Raw genomic sequence first — 17,146 nt, forward strand, 5'->3', positions numbered from 1 at the left:
AACACACACAGTCTCTTACACCCACACAGGATTGATTGATGTCTAAGAGACAGACAGCACAAGGATCTTTCTTCATTAGTTATTTAGTGTTGTGATCAAGGGAGTTTTGGGTGGCAGGGGGAGAAGAAATTAGAAAAAGCCTAACTGTGACCCATCTGGTACCAAGTCATCATTGTCATCCACATCAAATCGTAACAGTAATTGATCCACATTGATCTTTGTCAATTGGGAGAGTGGGCAGCAATCATGATAACTGTTTGCATAAATACGCAATGATTGGACTAAACAGGGTGATATGCAGTATGAGTGTGTTGTCGCAGGGCCCAGAAACACGGCACGCTGTATCATGTTAGAATGAAATAGGAAATAGCAGACTGCTTCACTGCATTTGTTACACTACCTACCACACATGATATTACACTCCTCCCACTGGGCAAAAACTGGTTGAATTAAAAACTAGGCCCCTTTTTTCTCAATTTCCACCTGAATGACGTGCCCAACGCAAACTGCCTGCTGCTCAGGTCCTGAAGCCAGGATATGCATATAATTGTTACCATTGAAAAAAAAAACTTTGAAGTTTGTATAAATGATAAATAAATGTAGGAGAATATAATAGATATATTAGGAAAAAATCCATAGAAATCCATAGAAAAACCAACCAGAATTATTATTATTTCTTTAGAAAAAGGTCATATTGAAGATGAGCTCCCTGGATGCAATTCCCATGGCTTCCACAGGGTGTCAGCAGTCTATGTTCAAGGTTACAGGCTTGTAACTTCAAAAACAAATAAGAAATATCAGTTTAGGTACAGTGACACAGTCTTGGAAATTCGTGTTTACACGCCATGAAGACAGGACACATCTGCTAAAATCGGTTTCCTATTGAACATACGTCTTTCCATAAGAAATATTTTAGTTTGATTACATTTTACGGTATCTAAAGAGTGAATAGAAATGTATTTTGACTTGTTGAAACAAAGTTCAGGGGTAGATTTTCAGATTCCTTTCTCTGCATGTTGAACGAGTGGATTACTCAAATCGACGGCGTCAACTAAACAGACTTTTTGGGACATAAAGAAGGATATTATATAACAAAACGACACTACATGTTATAGCTGGGACCCTTTGGATGACAAATCAGAGGAAGATTTTCAAAAAGTAAGTGAATATTTAATCGTTATTTGTGAATGTATGAAACCTGTGCCGGTGGAAAAATATTTTGATGTGGGGTGCCGTCCTCAAACAATCGCATGGCAGGTTTTCGCTGTAATAGCTACTGTAAATCAGACAACACAGTTAGATTAACAAGAATTTAAGGTTGCAGCCAATATAAGACACATATGTACCTAAATGTTTAATAGCCATCATTTTTACAATGATTTATTTGAATTGCGTGCCCTCCAGTTTCACCAGAAGTAGTCCCGCTAGCGAGATGCCTATTCCTAAGTTAACGTTGTTTACACATCATTTCAACCCCATAAATCGATGTGATGCATTGAATCCATGTGGAAAACTTATTGGATTTGCAAAAAGTCATCAACATAAGGGCATTTTTGTCTTTTTCACCCAACTTTTAACATAAATCCAATGAATGACATGGTGACATTTTTTGTTGATTTCACGTTGAATTCATGTTAGTTGACAGCTCAACCAAATGTAAAACAAAACTAGACGTTGAACTGATGTTTGTGTTCAGTGGGCTATTACTGTAAAACGATAATATTGTAATGTTTGTAATGATAGTGATGTCAAAGAAAACATCCACGTGACAACCTCATAAAAAAGAAATAACATGTATTACATTTCAGTAAATGTCCTTTACACTTTCTATCAAAAGTAAACATTTCCCCTTGATAAAGAAAAATATAAACTTATCCTTTACAAAATTATGAAAAGCGTTTAAAGTCCATTTCAAGGCACTTTGTTAAAGGGATAGTTCAACCAAAAGACAAAATGACATATGGGTTTACTTACCCTGGAAGCAGCCTATGGGCAAGATATGACAGCAATCCATGCTTTGGTTTTGTTTACCTGGATACTGTTTCAAATGATAACTTTTCTACATTTGTAGAAGAAATCCAATGCAAGCCAATGGTACCTATATAAGCATTTTACGTTAATGTCCAAATGATCTATAAGTAACTTCATTGAGTTACACAATACATTTTTAGATACATAAAGTGCAAAAATTATAATACAGGTACTGTTGACTTGCATTGAATTTGCATTGGAACAGTGGCCAGCTAAACAAACTAAAGCATGATTTGCTGTCATACGTTGTCCATAGACTGCTTACAAGGAAACCCATACATAATTGTGTCATTTGTGTGAACTATCCCTTTATTGATACTTTAGGCATCCTTGTTGTTTGTACCATATAAACACATTTTTATGACCTTGTTCTACCACAATTAATGTAAAATGTCTTTAGAAGACATCTAGAGCAGTTAGCTCAGTGGTTTAGTGGGTGGAACATGCAGGTATACATACGGCTTATGCCCACATATTGCGTTTACTCACTTCTTAATTGCCATGATGCATATCAAAGTAGTGTAGTGGAGGTATATGCCATATCAATTAATAAGGCTGATGGAACAGGTTAGAATGTTTAGCTTAAAATGTTCAAAAACTATTATTTCACATTTTAGGCTCAGCAATGTGCACATGGCGGTAGGCCTATGCGGGAAAACACTGTTCTAAAATGTGCACTGCACATGCAAGCAGTTTCAAGGACAGAGATGTAAATATTCTTTAGATATTTTGAAAGAGGGAAGATCTAAAGATGCAACAATAATTGTTAGCATTTTTTAAAATTGTTATAATTATTATCATGGGTTGCTAATATGACTTGGACAATACCTTTGGCTGCTAGACAATAAAATACATTTGAAAGAAAACCAGTATAAGTCTTTATAAAATAATTGCCTCCACATTTTTATGGTGGGATTTTGGCTATAAGCTACTTTGAAACATGCCTCATATTATGAGATAAAACATCCTGGTTTCAGACAATGAAGGAGCAGGAAGAATATAGCAATGCTAATGATAGGCCTAATCGTCTTCTGGTAGAGGGAAATGCTTTCCCAAAAACCTTCTAAATTAAGCGTTAACTAGCTACAAAGCAGAATTATATCAGGATTATTTGTGTCAATCTAGTGGCCATTTGTTTTGCAAACTCATGTCCTACAGAAACACTGCTAATCAAACAACAGTGCTTTGTGCCTGCAAATTATAGGGTAACTACACAAAAAAAAATCAACATTTCTTAGATTGTTCCCTGACATCAAAAGTGGTCTCCGGAACTGCCGTTGGCCAGCCTCATGTATCCATTTCAGTAGTAGGTCTACTATTAGCCTACTTGCACAGTACAGCTTGGGTTGGCCTGACTATGAAAGACCAATATGGCATTTATCATTTTAGGTCATTCAGAGTGTATGTCACTGTTTCTCATAGAATTCACCCGGCGGGCCGTTTGGGACATCTTTGGCAAAAGATAGAATATACCCACTTCTCCAGGCACGACTACACCACTGAGTTAGCTGATGGTGCTCCAGATAGTGAAGCTTTAATGGGTCAAAACTGCAATTTCAAGAAAAAAACTCTGTGAAATGCAATATCAGTCTCTTGAAAATGGCATTCAAGTGCTTGCGTTCACCGTACACAGTAAACAGTCGAGTTGTTGATAGTACAAGGTGAAGATTTGATGTAATATGACATCTAAATACTTTTACATTTGAAACCAGTTTGAGGGCATTTTCAAGTACCACTATAGCCTCTAACATACAGACATAAAATGGAGTGGTGACCACTCTTGGGTAAACATCAAGGCTTGCATGATATATGTTGCATTTTCCTTTTTGGCACAATAACCCACCACCCGTAGTTATTCTCTAGCAGATGCAGAGATACTGTAAATGTCTATATATCTCAGAGATATGGATATCTCTCCCTGTCCAGCTGATACATCCCTGTCTCACACTTCTTTAGTAGGCCTGATGAGATGGTCTTCACTGCTCTCATGGTCTCAGTACAGGTGGGGTTAATCAGAGCTTCAGGTAACAGGAAGCCAAAGTAGCCTGTGTCCCGCAGTTCAAAGGCAAAGGCATAAGGGATCCCGTTCCTATAGGCCCAGTCCATGGAGCTGCCTGAGCTGACATCTGTTGGAGTCAGAACAAATACAACAGTTTGGATTCATTGGGAGGGTTTTCCACAGGCAAACATGTGCACGGCAGGAATTCTTATCTTATAACTGAAATATGAGCTAGATCGCATTAACATCTGCTAACCATGTGTATGTGACAAATACAATTTGATTTGATTTGATTTGATGTTTTCTGAGTGTTTTGCAGTCTGTTGCTGAAGTAAGTTAACGTTGGGAAGGAGATAGTGTGCATAACTCACACAGCGTGGTGGAGGCGGGTCCATATCTGTACCTCACTCCGTAGGCAGAGTACAGGGCAGTCACTGCATTGTGTGCAGCTGACTCCTGGAGGGGGGAATACATTACATTACAATCATTTATTCAATTCCAATGTGAGTTGCAACAACATTGATTCATTGATTGATTGTGGTCACAGATGTGTCTCTCACCACACAGTTGAAGTTAGGGATGGTGGCGTATTTATAAGAGTAGGGGTAGAGCAACATTTGAGCGTAGGCGTGGATGGAGACGTAGGCCTTGACACGCTTCTTGTGCTTCCGCAGGAACTTGGCCACTGCCTTGACCTCTGGCTCGGACTCAGGGAAGGGTCCGCAGTACGTGTCATCACAGGGGTGAGAGGATGCACCCTCCTCTGGCAGGGAGAGACAACGACAGGGCAGGTACTGGTTGTTACTTACTATGGTCATACAGTATTAAGTGCTGTATATACAGACAGAGAGGTTATATTAGTTTATACTGGAACTATACCCAGTACTTTAGAACAGGGTTTTACTATGGTGTTAGTGTATGTTTCTGTGACCATTTTTGAATACATTTTATGCACAGAAAAGTCTGCTAGATTACAACATTGTTCATGGTAAATGGGGGGTATAAAACACACCGGGGACATGTTTTTAGTCCACACAGCCGGTTGACATATTGTTCTCAATTCAATATGTTTTAGACATTTCTCTTCTCAGAAAACAGTCTTCTTTCACCTCTCCCTCTTTCATGTTATTTGTATATTCATAGCTACTTTGTGTCATTGATGCCTGTTTTCAATGTGGACGAATACCTCTTCAGATGGACTACGCTGGCTACATATCTCTCTGTCTCTCTCAGATTATTTTTGCATATTCATGTATTCTAAGCAGAACTAAACCCTCCAACTACAGTACGCATGCCCATTAATTATGTAAATGATTACTCCAAAAATAAACGTTAGAAGCACAACTTGGCATAACCTGCAGACAGACAAGAAAGAGCATGATCTAAGAGACTTGCCCATGAGCAAAAAGCAGCACCTCAAAACTCTGGGCCAAATTAATATTTGCATATGCAAATCCAACAGGGAATGAGCCATGTCTATGTATAATACAAACAGTGTAAATGAACAATTTCCTAAATTAATTAACTGATTAAAATTAGACAGTAAATTACCCCTGGTATCATCCAACCTTGAAAGTCTATGATTGGTCTGCACAAAACACATAGCGGCTTCAGTAAGCATTAACTTCTTGTGCCTATTGCCTATTCTCATAATTAGGGCCTCGTTCCTGGCTTTAGCGAGGAGCCAGAGTTCTTTTCTGGTCAGCTTTCAAAACTCAGAGCCTTATTGAAAATACAGATGGCTGAGGGTTAAATCAACAATACATACTGTAGTTTGGATTATTTGTCATTCCCCTCCCCTTCTATGCTACAGTATAATGATACATCTCAACACCAAGCTGAGGCCTATCATTATGGTGTCGTTTTCATAGGTCTTGGCCCCCATAATGAATACTCTGTGTCGACCAAGGCCGTGTTTTACACAGTGTGTGTTTTAACAACTTGTTCCCACAGGTCCCCAGCCAGTACGCATCTACATACGCCTGGCAATTAGTTATACACAGAGCAAAGAAGGGTTTGTTACCCGGGAAAATGTGAAAGTGGCACAAGGTAAAGAACAAGGCAGTGGATCTTGTAATGTATTCTAGCCTGCCGTTACAGTAGCTGGATAATCTAATGTAGCAGGTTTGACTTAAGGGCCTAGAGTTTTCCTGTTTCTGTCTCGTGGTCAGGAAAAACTCAGGCCTATAGCCATATCTGCTGCTGTCACACCCTGATCTGTTTCACCTGTCTTGGTGATTGTCTCCACCCCCTCCAGGTGTCGCTTATTTTCCTCCGTGTATTTATCCCTGTGTTTCCTGTCTCTCTGTGCCAGTTCATCTTGTATGTCAACCAGCGTGTTTCCCCATAATCTTGCTTCTATTCTTTTTTTGCTAGTCCTCCCGGTTTTGACCCTTGCCTGTTTTTCTGGACTCCGTACCCGCCTGCCTGACCATTCTGCCTGCCTGACCATTCTGCCTGCCTGACCATTCTGCCTGCCTGCCACTCTGTACCTCCTGGACTCTGAACTGGTTTTGACCTTTTGCCTTTCCATGACCATTCTCTTACCTACCCTTTGGATTGAATAATACATATCAAAGACTCCTGTGTCTGGATCTGACCTTGTGTTCTTATAGCTGCATTATAGTCTCACATTATAGTGTGTCTGGATCTGTCCTTGTGTTCTTATAGCTGCATTATAGTCTCACATTATAGTGTGTCTGGATCTGTCCTTGTGTTCTTATAGCTGCATTATAGTCTCACATTATAGTGTGTCTGGATCTGACCTTGTGTTCTTATAGCTGCATTATAGTCTCACATTATAGTGTGTCTGGATCTGTCCTTGTGTTCTTATAGCTGCATTATAGTCTCACATTATAGTGTGTCTGGATCTGTCCTTGTGTTCTTATAGCTGCATTATAGTCTCACATTATAGTGTGTCTGGATCTGACCTTGTGTTCTTATAGCTGCATTATAGTCTCACATTATAGTGTGTCTGGATCTGACCTTGTGTTCTTATAGCTGCATTATAGTCTCACATTATAGTGTGTCTGGATCTGACCTTGTGTTCTTATAGCTGCATTATAGTCTCACATTATAGTGTGTCTGGATCTGTCCTTGTGTTCTTATAGCTGCATTATAGTCTCACATTATAGTGTGTCTGGATCTGTCCTTGTGTTCTTATAGCTGCATTATAGTCTCACATTATAGTGTGTCTGGATCTGTCCTTGTGTTCTTATAGCTGCATTATAGTCTCACATTATAGTGTGTCTGGATCTGACCTTGTGTTCTTATAGCTGCATTATAGTCTCACATTATAGTGTGTCTGGATCTGACCTTGTGTTCTTATAGCTGTATTATAGTCTCACATTATAGTGTGTCTGGATCTGTCCTTGTGTTCTTATAGCTGTATTATAGTCTCACATTATAGTGTGTCTGGATCTGTCCTTGTGTTCTTATAGCTGCATTATAGTCTCACATTATAGTGTGTCTGGATCTGACCTTGTGTTCTTATAGCTGCATTATAGTCTCACATTATAGTGTGAGAATATATATATTTTTATTTTACCTTTTATTTAACTAGGCAAGTCAGTTAAGAACAAATTCTTATTTTCAATGACAGCCTGTTCAGGGGCAGAACGACAGATTTGTACCTTGTCAGCTCGGGGGCTTGAACTTGCAACCTTCCGGTTACTAGTCCAACGCTCTAACTACTAGGCTACCCTGCCTAGTGGTTCTCTCCCCCGTATATCTTAAACACCAACCACTCACTGGGTACAAATGTTTTATTTGCATTTGGTTGAGAAAAATACCAAATTCCCTGGGGACTTTCTGATTACTTTTAGAAATTCCAAACAGTTTTCCACGTTGTTTCAATGTTATCAGATTATTTTTTGTTTGTTGAAATGACATGGAAACAACATTGATGCAACCAATTTTTTTCCAGTGGGCAGTGTCTCATACAGACCTTGGAGATGATCAGTATCACATGCTCTGTCTAACAAATCTCTTATTTTCAATGACAGCCTGTTCTCTCAGAACAACAGATTTGTACCTTGTCTCTCCCGGGGGCTTGAACTTGCAACCTTCCGGTTCTAGTCCCCCTCTCTCTCTCCTTTCCCCCCTACCCTGCCTCTGGTTCTCTCTCTCTCCTTATCTCTTTCCCCCACCTTTCCCCCTCACTGGGTACAAATCTTTCCCCCTTTCATTTCTTGAGAAAAATACCAAATTCCCTGGGGACTTTCTGATTCCCCCTTTCTACTCATTCTTCCTCCCTCTCTGTTTCAATGTTATCTCCTTTTCTTTTTTGTTTGACCCCCCTCTCCCCGCCTCTCACTCATCTCTTCCCCCTCTCTTTCCCCCTCTCTTTTCCTTCCAGTTTCTTTGTCTCTTTCCCCCTCTCTGGAGCCTCTCACTCATCTCTTGCTCTGTCTATCTCTCCCTTTCCCCCTCTCTCCCCGCCTCTCACTCATCTCTTCCCTCTCTTTCTCCCCTCTCTCTCTCCTTTCCCCCTCTCTTTCCCCCTCTCTTCCCCCTCTCTCCCCGCCTCTCACTCATCTCTTCCCCCTCTCTTTCTCCCTCTCTCTCTCCTTTCCCCCCTCTTTCCCCCTCTCTCCCCTCTCTCACTCATCTCTTCCCCTCTCTCCCCTCCTCTCTCCTTTCCCCCTCTCTTTCCCCCTCTCTCCCCACCTCTCACTCATCTCTTCCCCCTCTCTTTCTCCCCTCTCTCCCCGCCTCTCACTCATCTCTTCCCCCTCTCTTTCTCTCCCCCCTCTCACTCATCTCTTCCCCCTCTCTTTCTCCCCTCTTCCCCGCCTCTCACTCATCTCTTCCCCCTCTCTTTCCCCCCTCTCTCCCCGCCTCTCACTCATCTCTTCCCCTCCTTTCTCCCCTCTCTTCTCACCATCTCTTCCCCCTCTCTTCCCCCTTTCCCCACCTCCTCATCTCTTCCCCCTCTCCTTCCCCCTCTCTCCCCGCCTCTCACTCATCTCTTCCCCCTCTCTTTCTCCCCTCTCTCCCCGCCTCCACTTTCTCTTCCCCCCTCTCCTTCCCCCTCTCTCCCCGCCTCTCACTCATCTCTTCCCCCCTCTTTCTCCCCCTCTCTCCCCGCCTCTCTCATCTCTTCCCCCTCTCCTTCCCCCTCTCTCCCCGCCTCTCACTCATCTCTTCCCCCTCTCTTTCTCCCCTCTCTCCCGCCTCTCCTCATCTCTTCCCCCTCTCCTTCCCCCTCTCTCCCCGCCTCTCACTCATCTCTTCCCCCTCTCCTTCCCCCTCTCTCCCCGCCTCTCACTCATCTCTTCCCCCCTCTCCTTCCCCCCTCTCCCCGCCTCTCACTCATCTCTTCCCCCCTCTTTCTCCCCTCTCTCCCCGCCTCTCACTCATCTCTTCCCCTCTCTTTCTCCCCCTCTCTCCCCTCCTTCACTCCTCTCCCCCCCCTTTTCCCCTCTCTCCCCGCCTCTCACTCATCTCTTCCCCCTCTCTTTCTCCCTCTCTCCCCGCCTCTCACTCATCTCTTCCCCCCTCTCTTCCCCCCCTCTCTCCCCACCTGTCACTCATCTCTTTCCCCCTCTCTTTCTCCCCTCTCTCTCTCCTTTCCCCCTCTCTTTCCCCCTCTCTCCCCGCCTCACTCATCTCATCTCTTTCCCCCTCTCTTTCTCCCCTCTCTCCCCTCTCTCTCTCCTTTCCCCCACCCTTTCCCCCTCCTTCCCCCTCTCTCCCCGCCTCTCACTCATCTCTTCCCCCTCTCTTTCCCCCTCTCTCCCCGCCTCTCACTCATCTCTTCTCCCCTCTCTCTCCCCTCTCTCTCTCCTTTCCCCCATCTCTTCCCCCTCTCTTTCTCCCCTCTCTCCCTGCCTCTCACTCATCTCTTCCCCCTCTCTTTCCCCCTCTCTCCCCGCCTCTCACTCATCTCTTCCCCCTCTCTTTCTCCCCTCTCTCCCCGCCTCTCACTCATCTCTTCCCCCTCTCTCCCCGCCTCTCACTCATCTCTTCCCCTCTCTTTCTCCCCTCTCTCCCCGCCTCTCACCCATCTCTTCCCCCTCTCTTTCCCCCCTCTCTCCCCGCCTCTCACTCATCTCTTCCCCCCTCTCTTCCCCCCTCTCTCCCCGCCTCTCACTCATCTCTTCCCCCTCTCTTTCTCCCCTCTCTCCCCGCCTCTCACCCATCTCTTCCCCCCTCTCTTTCCCCCTCTCTCCCCGCCTCTCACTCATCTCTTCTCCCCTCTCTCTCTCCCCTCTCTCTCTCCTCTCACTCATCTCTTCCCCCTCTCTTTCTCCCCTCTCCCCGCCTCTCACTCATCTCTTCCCCCCTCTCTTTCTCCCCTCTCTCCCCGCCTCTCACTCATCTCTTCCCCCCTCACTTTCTCCCCTCTCTCCCCCAGCTCTTTTCTTGCTGTAATTATCTATCCTTTCTTATTTAAGATTCCAAGTATCACACATAAAACCAGCCTCCCTCCCTGAGTGATGAATAGCAGACACCCATCAGAAGACCTTACCCCCCCCCCTCTCAGCACCACCAAAATCATATCAAACAGGGGGGTGCCGTCACCACACAAACATTTAATCCACAGCTTACACTAATTAAGCAGACAGAGCACCAGGAGACATCTCCCAACAGCAGGGGAAGGAAAGCAGGGGGAAGGGAGGACAAACACACACACACACACACACACAGACACACTCCAAGGATACATTAAAAACTCACCACACCACTTGACTTTCCAGTTCCTGTTGGCGTCAACACCTCTGCAGTGATACTTGACGTTTTTGGACCGGGTTTTCCTCCAGAAACGATCCTGGGGGGAAAATAATGAACATTGTCACTGACTCAAAGTAGCTATGAATATACTAATAACATGTCACCTTAAATACACATGTTGGGTCAAATGTTAGCTAGGTGAGAGAGAAAGAGAGAGAGCAAGCCAGACAGAGAGGGTGTGAGAGAGAGAGAGAGAGAGAGAGAGAGAGAGAGAGAGGGGGAGAGGGAAAGAGAGAAGGGGAGAGAGAGAGAGAGGGGGAGAGGGAGAGAGAGGAGGAGAGGGAAAGGGAGGAGAGGGAAAGAGAGAGAGAGAGGGGGAGAGGGAAAGAGACACAGAGAGAGTTGTAGCTACCGTAGTCCAGCTGAAGATGTATCCATCCACGTTGAAGACAGGCATGATGTAGAAGTTGAGTTGGTTCATCAGTCGTCTCATCACAGAGTCATGCTGGTAGGAATGCAGAGCCTACAACAACAACAGGCTTATATGAACACGACAGGTAAGTTCACAATGAACCATAGGCTATATCTCCTCTTGCACCTGTTTTATTTCACCAGTTACAATACTTTCTAGTTGGTGAATAATAAATCATGATTAATACTCCTAAGAAGTCTGTAAGTCGGAGGGTGGCAGAGGATCCACCAGTGCTATCACACACCTGTGACTGAGCAGTACAACTGCTATAGAGGGCTACTAGAAAACCCTCATCATCCTCATCATCGTTCTACAGCTGCACCATCGAGAGCATCCTGACCAGTTGCATCACCGCCTGGTATGGCAACTGCTCGGCATCCGACAGTAAGGCGCTACAGAGGGTAGCGCGTACGGCCCAATACGTCACCGGGGCCAAGCTTCCTGCCATCCAGGACCTATGTACATGTACTAGGCTGTGTCAGAGGAAGGCCCAAAAAATTGTCAAAGACTCCAGTCAACCAAGTCTTTGATTGTTCTCTCTGCTACCGCACGGCAAGCTGTACCTGAGCGCCAAGTCCAGGTCCAAAAGACTCCTTAATAGCTTCTACCCCCAAGCCATAAGACTCCTGACCAATTCATGAAATGGACTATTTACATTGACCCCCCTCCTCCCTTTGTTTTTACACTGCTGCTACTCGCTGTTTGTTATCTTTGCATTGTCACATTACCCCTTCCTATATGTACAAATTAACTCGACTTACCGGTACCCTCTGTATATAGCTTCATTATTGTTATTTAATCCTAATGCTGTTGGTCTCCCATCCAGGACCAACCCTGCTTCAGAAGCCAGCAGTGGGATGAGGGGTGGTATGCTGCTGGTCTCCCATCCAGGACCAACCCTGCTTCAGAAGCCAGCAGTGGGATGAGGGGTGGTATGTTGCTGGTCTCCCATCCAGGACCAACCCTGCTTCAGAAGCCAGCAGTAGGATGCAGGGTGGTATGTTGCTGGGCTCCCATCCAGGACCAACCCTGCTTCAGAAGCCAGCAGTGGGATGCAGGGTGGTATGTTGCTGGGCTCCCATCCAGGACCAACCCTGCTTCAGAAGCCAGCAGTAGGATGCAGGGTGGTATGTTGCTGGTCTCCCATCCAGGACCAACTCTGCTTCAGAAGCCAGCAGTGGGATGCGGGGTGGTATGTTGCTGGTCTCCCATCCATGACCAACCCTGCTTCAGAAGCCAGCAGTGGGATGCGGGGTGGTATGCTGCTGGTCTCCCATCCAGGACCAACCCTGCTTCAGAAGCCAGCAGTGGGATGTGGGGTGGTATGCTGCTGGTCTCCCATCCAGGACCAACCCTGCTTCAGAAGCCAGCAGTGGGATGCGGGGTGGTATGCTGCTGGTCTCCCATCCAGGACCAACCCTGCTTCAGAAGCCAGCAGTGGGATGCGGGGTGGTATGTTGCTGGTCTCCCATCCAGGACCAACCCTGCTTCAGAAGCCAGCAGTGGGATGCAGGGTGGTATGTTGCTGGTCTCCCATCCAGGACCAACCCTGCTTCAGAAGCCAGCAGTGGGATGAGGGGTGGTATGTTGCTGGTCTCCCATCCAGGACCAACCCTGCTTCAGAAGCCAGCAGTGGGATGAGGGGTGGTATGTTGCTGGTCTCCCATCCAGGACCAACCCTGCTTCAGAAGCCAGCAGTGGGATGAGGGGTGGTATGTTGCTGGTCTCCCATCCAGGACCAACCCTGCTTCAGAAGCCAGCAGTGGGATGAGGGGTGGTATGTTGCTGGTCTCCCATCCAGGACCAACCCTGCTTCAGAAGCCAGCAGTGGGATGCAGGGTGGTATGTTGCTGGTCTCCCATCCAGGACCAACCCTGCTTCAGAAGCCAGCAGGGGGATTCGGGGAGGTATGCTGCTGGTCTCCCATCCAGGACCAACCCTTCTTCAGAAGCCAGCAGTGGGATGCGGGGTGGTATGTTGCTGGTCTCCCATCCAGGACCAACCCTGCTTCAGAAGCCAGCAGTGGGATGCAGGGTGGTATGCTGCTGCATTGTGTTACCTTTATTACATGTTTTACTTAAGTATATTTAGCAAATATTTTCTTAACTCTATTTCGTTGGTTAAGGGCTTGTAAGTAAGCATTTCACGGCAAAGTCTACACCTGTTGTTTTTGGCGCATGTGCCAAATCCAATTGGATTTGTTTTGATCAGGAGTGTGTTAATGCCTCTTCCCCAGGCAGGTTCCAGTGGAGGATTCGAGAAAGCAGATTGTTAGTGGGGCAATACCTGCTCAGTAATCAGGCTCAGGCCAAGGTTAATCTGACTTTGTAGAGAGATGGAGCTCTGCCCCCCCCTGGCCAAAATGAGACATTACTATTGTTGACCTAAACAGCACAGTGATCTGCTCCATTATAAAAGTCTGTTCTTGTACAAACTCTTGAAGTTTCTCAATACTGTCCTAGTACACACTCATCTGGAGATGCATAAACCCCCCTGCTAGACATGTACACGGCTTGCTATGTTCTCACAATGTTATAGTAAAGCTCTGACATTTCAGGGTGGTTTGGGTTGATTTGCGGGGACTTAATTGTGTGTGACGCATTACTCTCCCTGCTCTCTGTCAAAATGGTTGTAATGGTTCCAAACTGAGAGAGGGTCCAGAGCAAAAGTAGAGAGATGTGTGTATGTGTGCCAGCAGCATGCCACCTTGCATCCAAATGCTGGCCTGCCCCTGAAGATAAGCAGGGTGGGTCCTGGATGGGAGACCAGATGGTGTTGGAGGGTCAGTAGGGGGCACTCTTCTCTCTAGTGTAAGGAAAACCCAGGGCAGTGAAGGGGACATTGCCCTGTGTAAGGTGCCTTCTTTCGGATGGGACGTTAAACGGGTGTCCTGTCTCTCTGTGGTCATTAAAAATGGTACTTATTGTAAGAGTAGGGTTGTTAACCCTGGTGTCCTGGCTAAATTACCAACATGGCCACCTAATCATCCTCTGAATTGGCATGTATTACTCCTTACCTCTCCGTGTGGTGAGTGTTCTGGCATAGAAGTGGTTGCTGTGCATCACACAGGTGGATGCTATTATAGACTTAGGAGTTAGGTTTAAGGTTAGAATTAGGGTTGGGTTGGGGGTTAGGCTTAGGGGAAATAGGATTTTGAATGGGGATAAATTGGCCTACAGCAGCAGAGACAAGCAGAACCAGAGACAGACAGCAGCAGAGACAGTCTGCGCCAGAAACAGACAGCACCAGAAACAGGCAGCAGCAGAGACCGACAGCACCATAAACAGACAGCTCCAGAGAGGCAGCAGTAGAGACAGACAGCAGCAGAGGCAGACAGCAGCAGAGACCGACAGCACCAGAGACAGGCAGCAGTAGAGACAGACAGCAGCAGAGACCGACAGCACCAGAAACAGACAGCACCAGAGACAGACATGTCTATAATAGCACCCACCTGGGTGAGAGACAGGCAGCACCAGAGACAGACAGCACCAGAGAGGCAGCAGTAGAGACAGACAGCAGCAGAGACTGACAGCACCAGAAACAGACAGCACCAGAGACAGACAGCACCAGAAACAGACAGCTCCAGAGAGGCAGCACCAGAGAGGCAGCTCCAGAGAGGCAGCACCAGAGAGGCAGCTCCAGAGAGGCAGCACCAGAGAGGCAGCTCCAGAGAGGCAGCACCAGAGAGGCAGCTCCAGAGAGGCAGCACCAGAGAGGCAGCTCCAGAGAGGCAGCACCAGAGAGGCAGCACCAGAGAGGCAGCACCAGAGAGGCAGCACCAGAGAGGCAGCTCCAGAGAGGCAGCACCAGAGAGGCAGCACCAGAGAGGCAGCTCCAGAGAGGCAGCACCAGAGAGGCAGCACCAGAGAGGCAGCTCCAGAGAGGCAGCACCAGAGAGGCAGCTCCAGAGAGGCAGCTCCAGAGAGGCAGCTCCAGAGAGGCAGCACCAGAGAGGCAGCACCAGAGAGGCAGCTCCAGAGAGGCAGCACCAGAGAGGCAGCACCAGAGAGGCAGCACCAGAGAGGCAGCACCAGAGACAGACAGCACCAGAGAGGCAGCTCCAGAGACAGGCAGCACCAGAGAGGCAGCTCCAGAGAGGCAGCACCAGAGAGGCAGCACCAGAGACAGACAGCACCAGAGAGGCAGCTCCAGAGACAGGCAGCACCAGAGAGGCAGCACCAGAGAGGCAGCACCAGAGAGGCAGCACCAGAGAGGCAGCTCCAGAGAGGCAGCACCAGAGAGGCAGCACCAGAGACAGGCAGCACCAGAGACAGGCAGCACCAGAGAGGCAGCACCAGAGACAGGCAGCACCAGAGACAGGCAGCACCAGAGAGGCAGCACCAGAGAGGCAGCTCCAGAGACAGGCAGCACCAGAGAGGCAGCACCAGAGAGGCAGCTCCAGAGAGGCAGCACCAGAGAGGCAGCACCAGAGAGGCAGCACCAGAGAGGCAGCACCAGAGAGGCAGCTCCCAGCAGCACCAGAGAGGCAGCACCAGAGACAGGCAGCACCAGAGAGGCAGCACCAGAGACAGGCAGCACCAGAGACAGGCAGCACCAGAGAGGCAGCTCCAGAGAGGCAGCACCAGAGAGGCAGCTCCAGAGAGGCAGCACCAGAGAGGCAGCACCAGAGACAGGCAGCACCAGAGAGGCAGCTCCAGAGAGGCAGCACCAGAGAGGCAGCTCCAGAGAGGCAGCACCAGAGAGGCAGCACCAGAGAGGCAGCACCAGAGACAGGCAGCACCAGAGACAGGCAGCACCAGAGAGGCAGCTCCAGAGAGGCAGCTCCAGAGAGGCAGCACCAGAGACAGGCAGCACCAGAGGCAGGCAGCAGCAGAGACAGACAGCACCAGAGGGGCAGCACCAGACAGGCAGCACCAGAGACAGACAGCAGCAGAGGCCATCAGCACCAGAGACCGACAGCACCAGAGACCGACAGCAGCAGAGACCGACAGCACCAGATACAGGCAGCACCAGAGAGGCAGCACCAGAGACAGACAGCACCAGAGACAGACAGCACCAGAGACAGACAGCACCAGAGACTGACAGCAGCAGGCTGCAGCCTCCCCAGCTATTATTAATATAATAATAATATGTGACAATTAGCAGACGATTTTATCCAAAGTGACTTACAGTCATCCGTGCATACATTTTTACGAATGGGTGGTCCCGGGAATCGAACCCACTATCCTGGCATTGCAAACTTCATGCTTTACCAAATTGGAGGCGTTCAACAACCAAAGTGGTGCTTAGCTTATTTTAGGTTGTGAAACAGCTCACATGTGGACTTATTTGACTGCAGCGCAACACATGATTAAAGGTTAACACTGTGATTTACAGTAAGAAAGTAAGTGCACAACTCCAGGCCTCTAGTACCACAGTCCTGCTGGCTTCTCCTCTTGGCACTTTACTAATCAATGCATGTTGTTGTTGGGCTGGAGAGTCCACACACACCTGGCTCTCCCAGGACGAAATCTCTTATAAGAAAGCAAGGTAGAAAAACAGCAGAGCTGACACTGCTGCCCTAAAGGACTGGAGTTGTCAAGGAAGGCCAAAGGAACGTACCTCTTTGACAAACCACTGGCAGAAGGCTGGTCCAATCCACTCCCTTGCATGGACCCCACAGTCTATCCACACTGCCTTCTTATAGGACCGTGTTCTCTTTCCTAGCTGACAGGACAGGACACCAGTCAGTTAACCAGCATTGTGTGTGTGTGTGTGTGTGTGTGTGTGTGTGTGTGTGTGTGTGTGTGTGTGTGTGTGTGTGTGTGTGTGTGTGTGTGTGTGTGTGTGTGTGTGTGTGTGTGTGTGTGTGTGTGTGTGTGTGTGTGTGTGTGTGTGTGTGTGTCTCCTACAGTACCTGAAGCACATAAAGGGGCCTGCCTTCATATGACCTCCCTATAGAGAACATGTCCACCAGGTGAGGATGGGTCCTGTTGATCTCAAACATCCAACTCTGGATCTGGGGAAAG

At 47.3% G+C, this 17,146-nt stretch overlaps 1 protein-coding gene across 1 annotated transcript in view; it reads right to left on the reverse strand.

The window, feature by feature from the left end:
- Window positions 1-1,296: 1,296 nt before the first annotated feature.
- Window positions 1,297-17,146, reverse strand: part of LOC118382554 (carboxypeptidase A6-like) — a 40,891-nt gene continuing 25,041 nt past the window's right edge. The window contains exons 5-11 of the mRNA XM_052503226.1: window positions 17,035-17,136; window positions 16,740-16,844; window positions 11,118-11,228; window positions 10,712-10,802; window positions 4,591-4,793; window positions 4,402-4,486; window positions 1,297-4,157 (exon numbers count right to left, since the gene is read on the reverse strand). Coding sequence (XP_052359186.1) covers window positions 3,928-4,157; window positions 4,402-4,486; window positions 4,591-4,793; window positions 10,712-10,802; window positions 11,118-11,228; window positions 16,740-16,844; window positions 17,035-17,136 — 927 coding nt within the window. The 3' untranslated portion in view covers window positions 1,297-3,927. The remainder of the gene's footprint in view (window positions 4,158-4,401; window positions 4,487-4,590; window positions 4,794-10,711; window positions 10,803-11,117; window positions 11,229-16,739; window positions 16,845-17,034; window positions 17,137-17,146) is intronic.

Source organism: Oncorhynchus keta, chromosome 4 (assembly GCF_023373465.1).
Source record: "Oncorhynchus keta strain PuntledgeMale-10-30-2019 chromosome 4, Oket_V2, whole genome shotgun sequence".
NCBI classification, from domain to species: domain Eukaryota; kingdom Metazoa; phylum Chordata; class Actinopteri; order Salmoniformes; family Salmonidae; genus Oncorhynchus; species Oncorhynchus keta.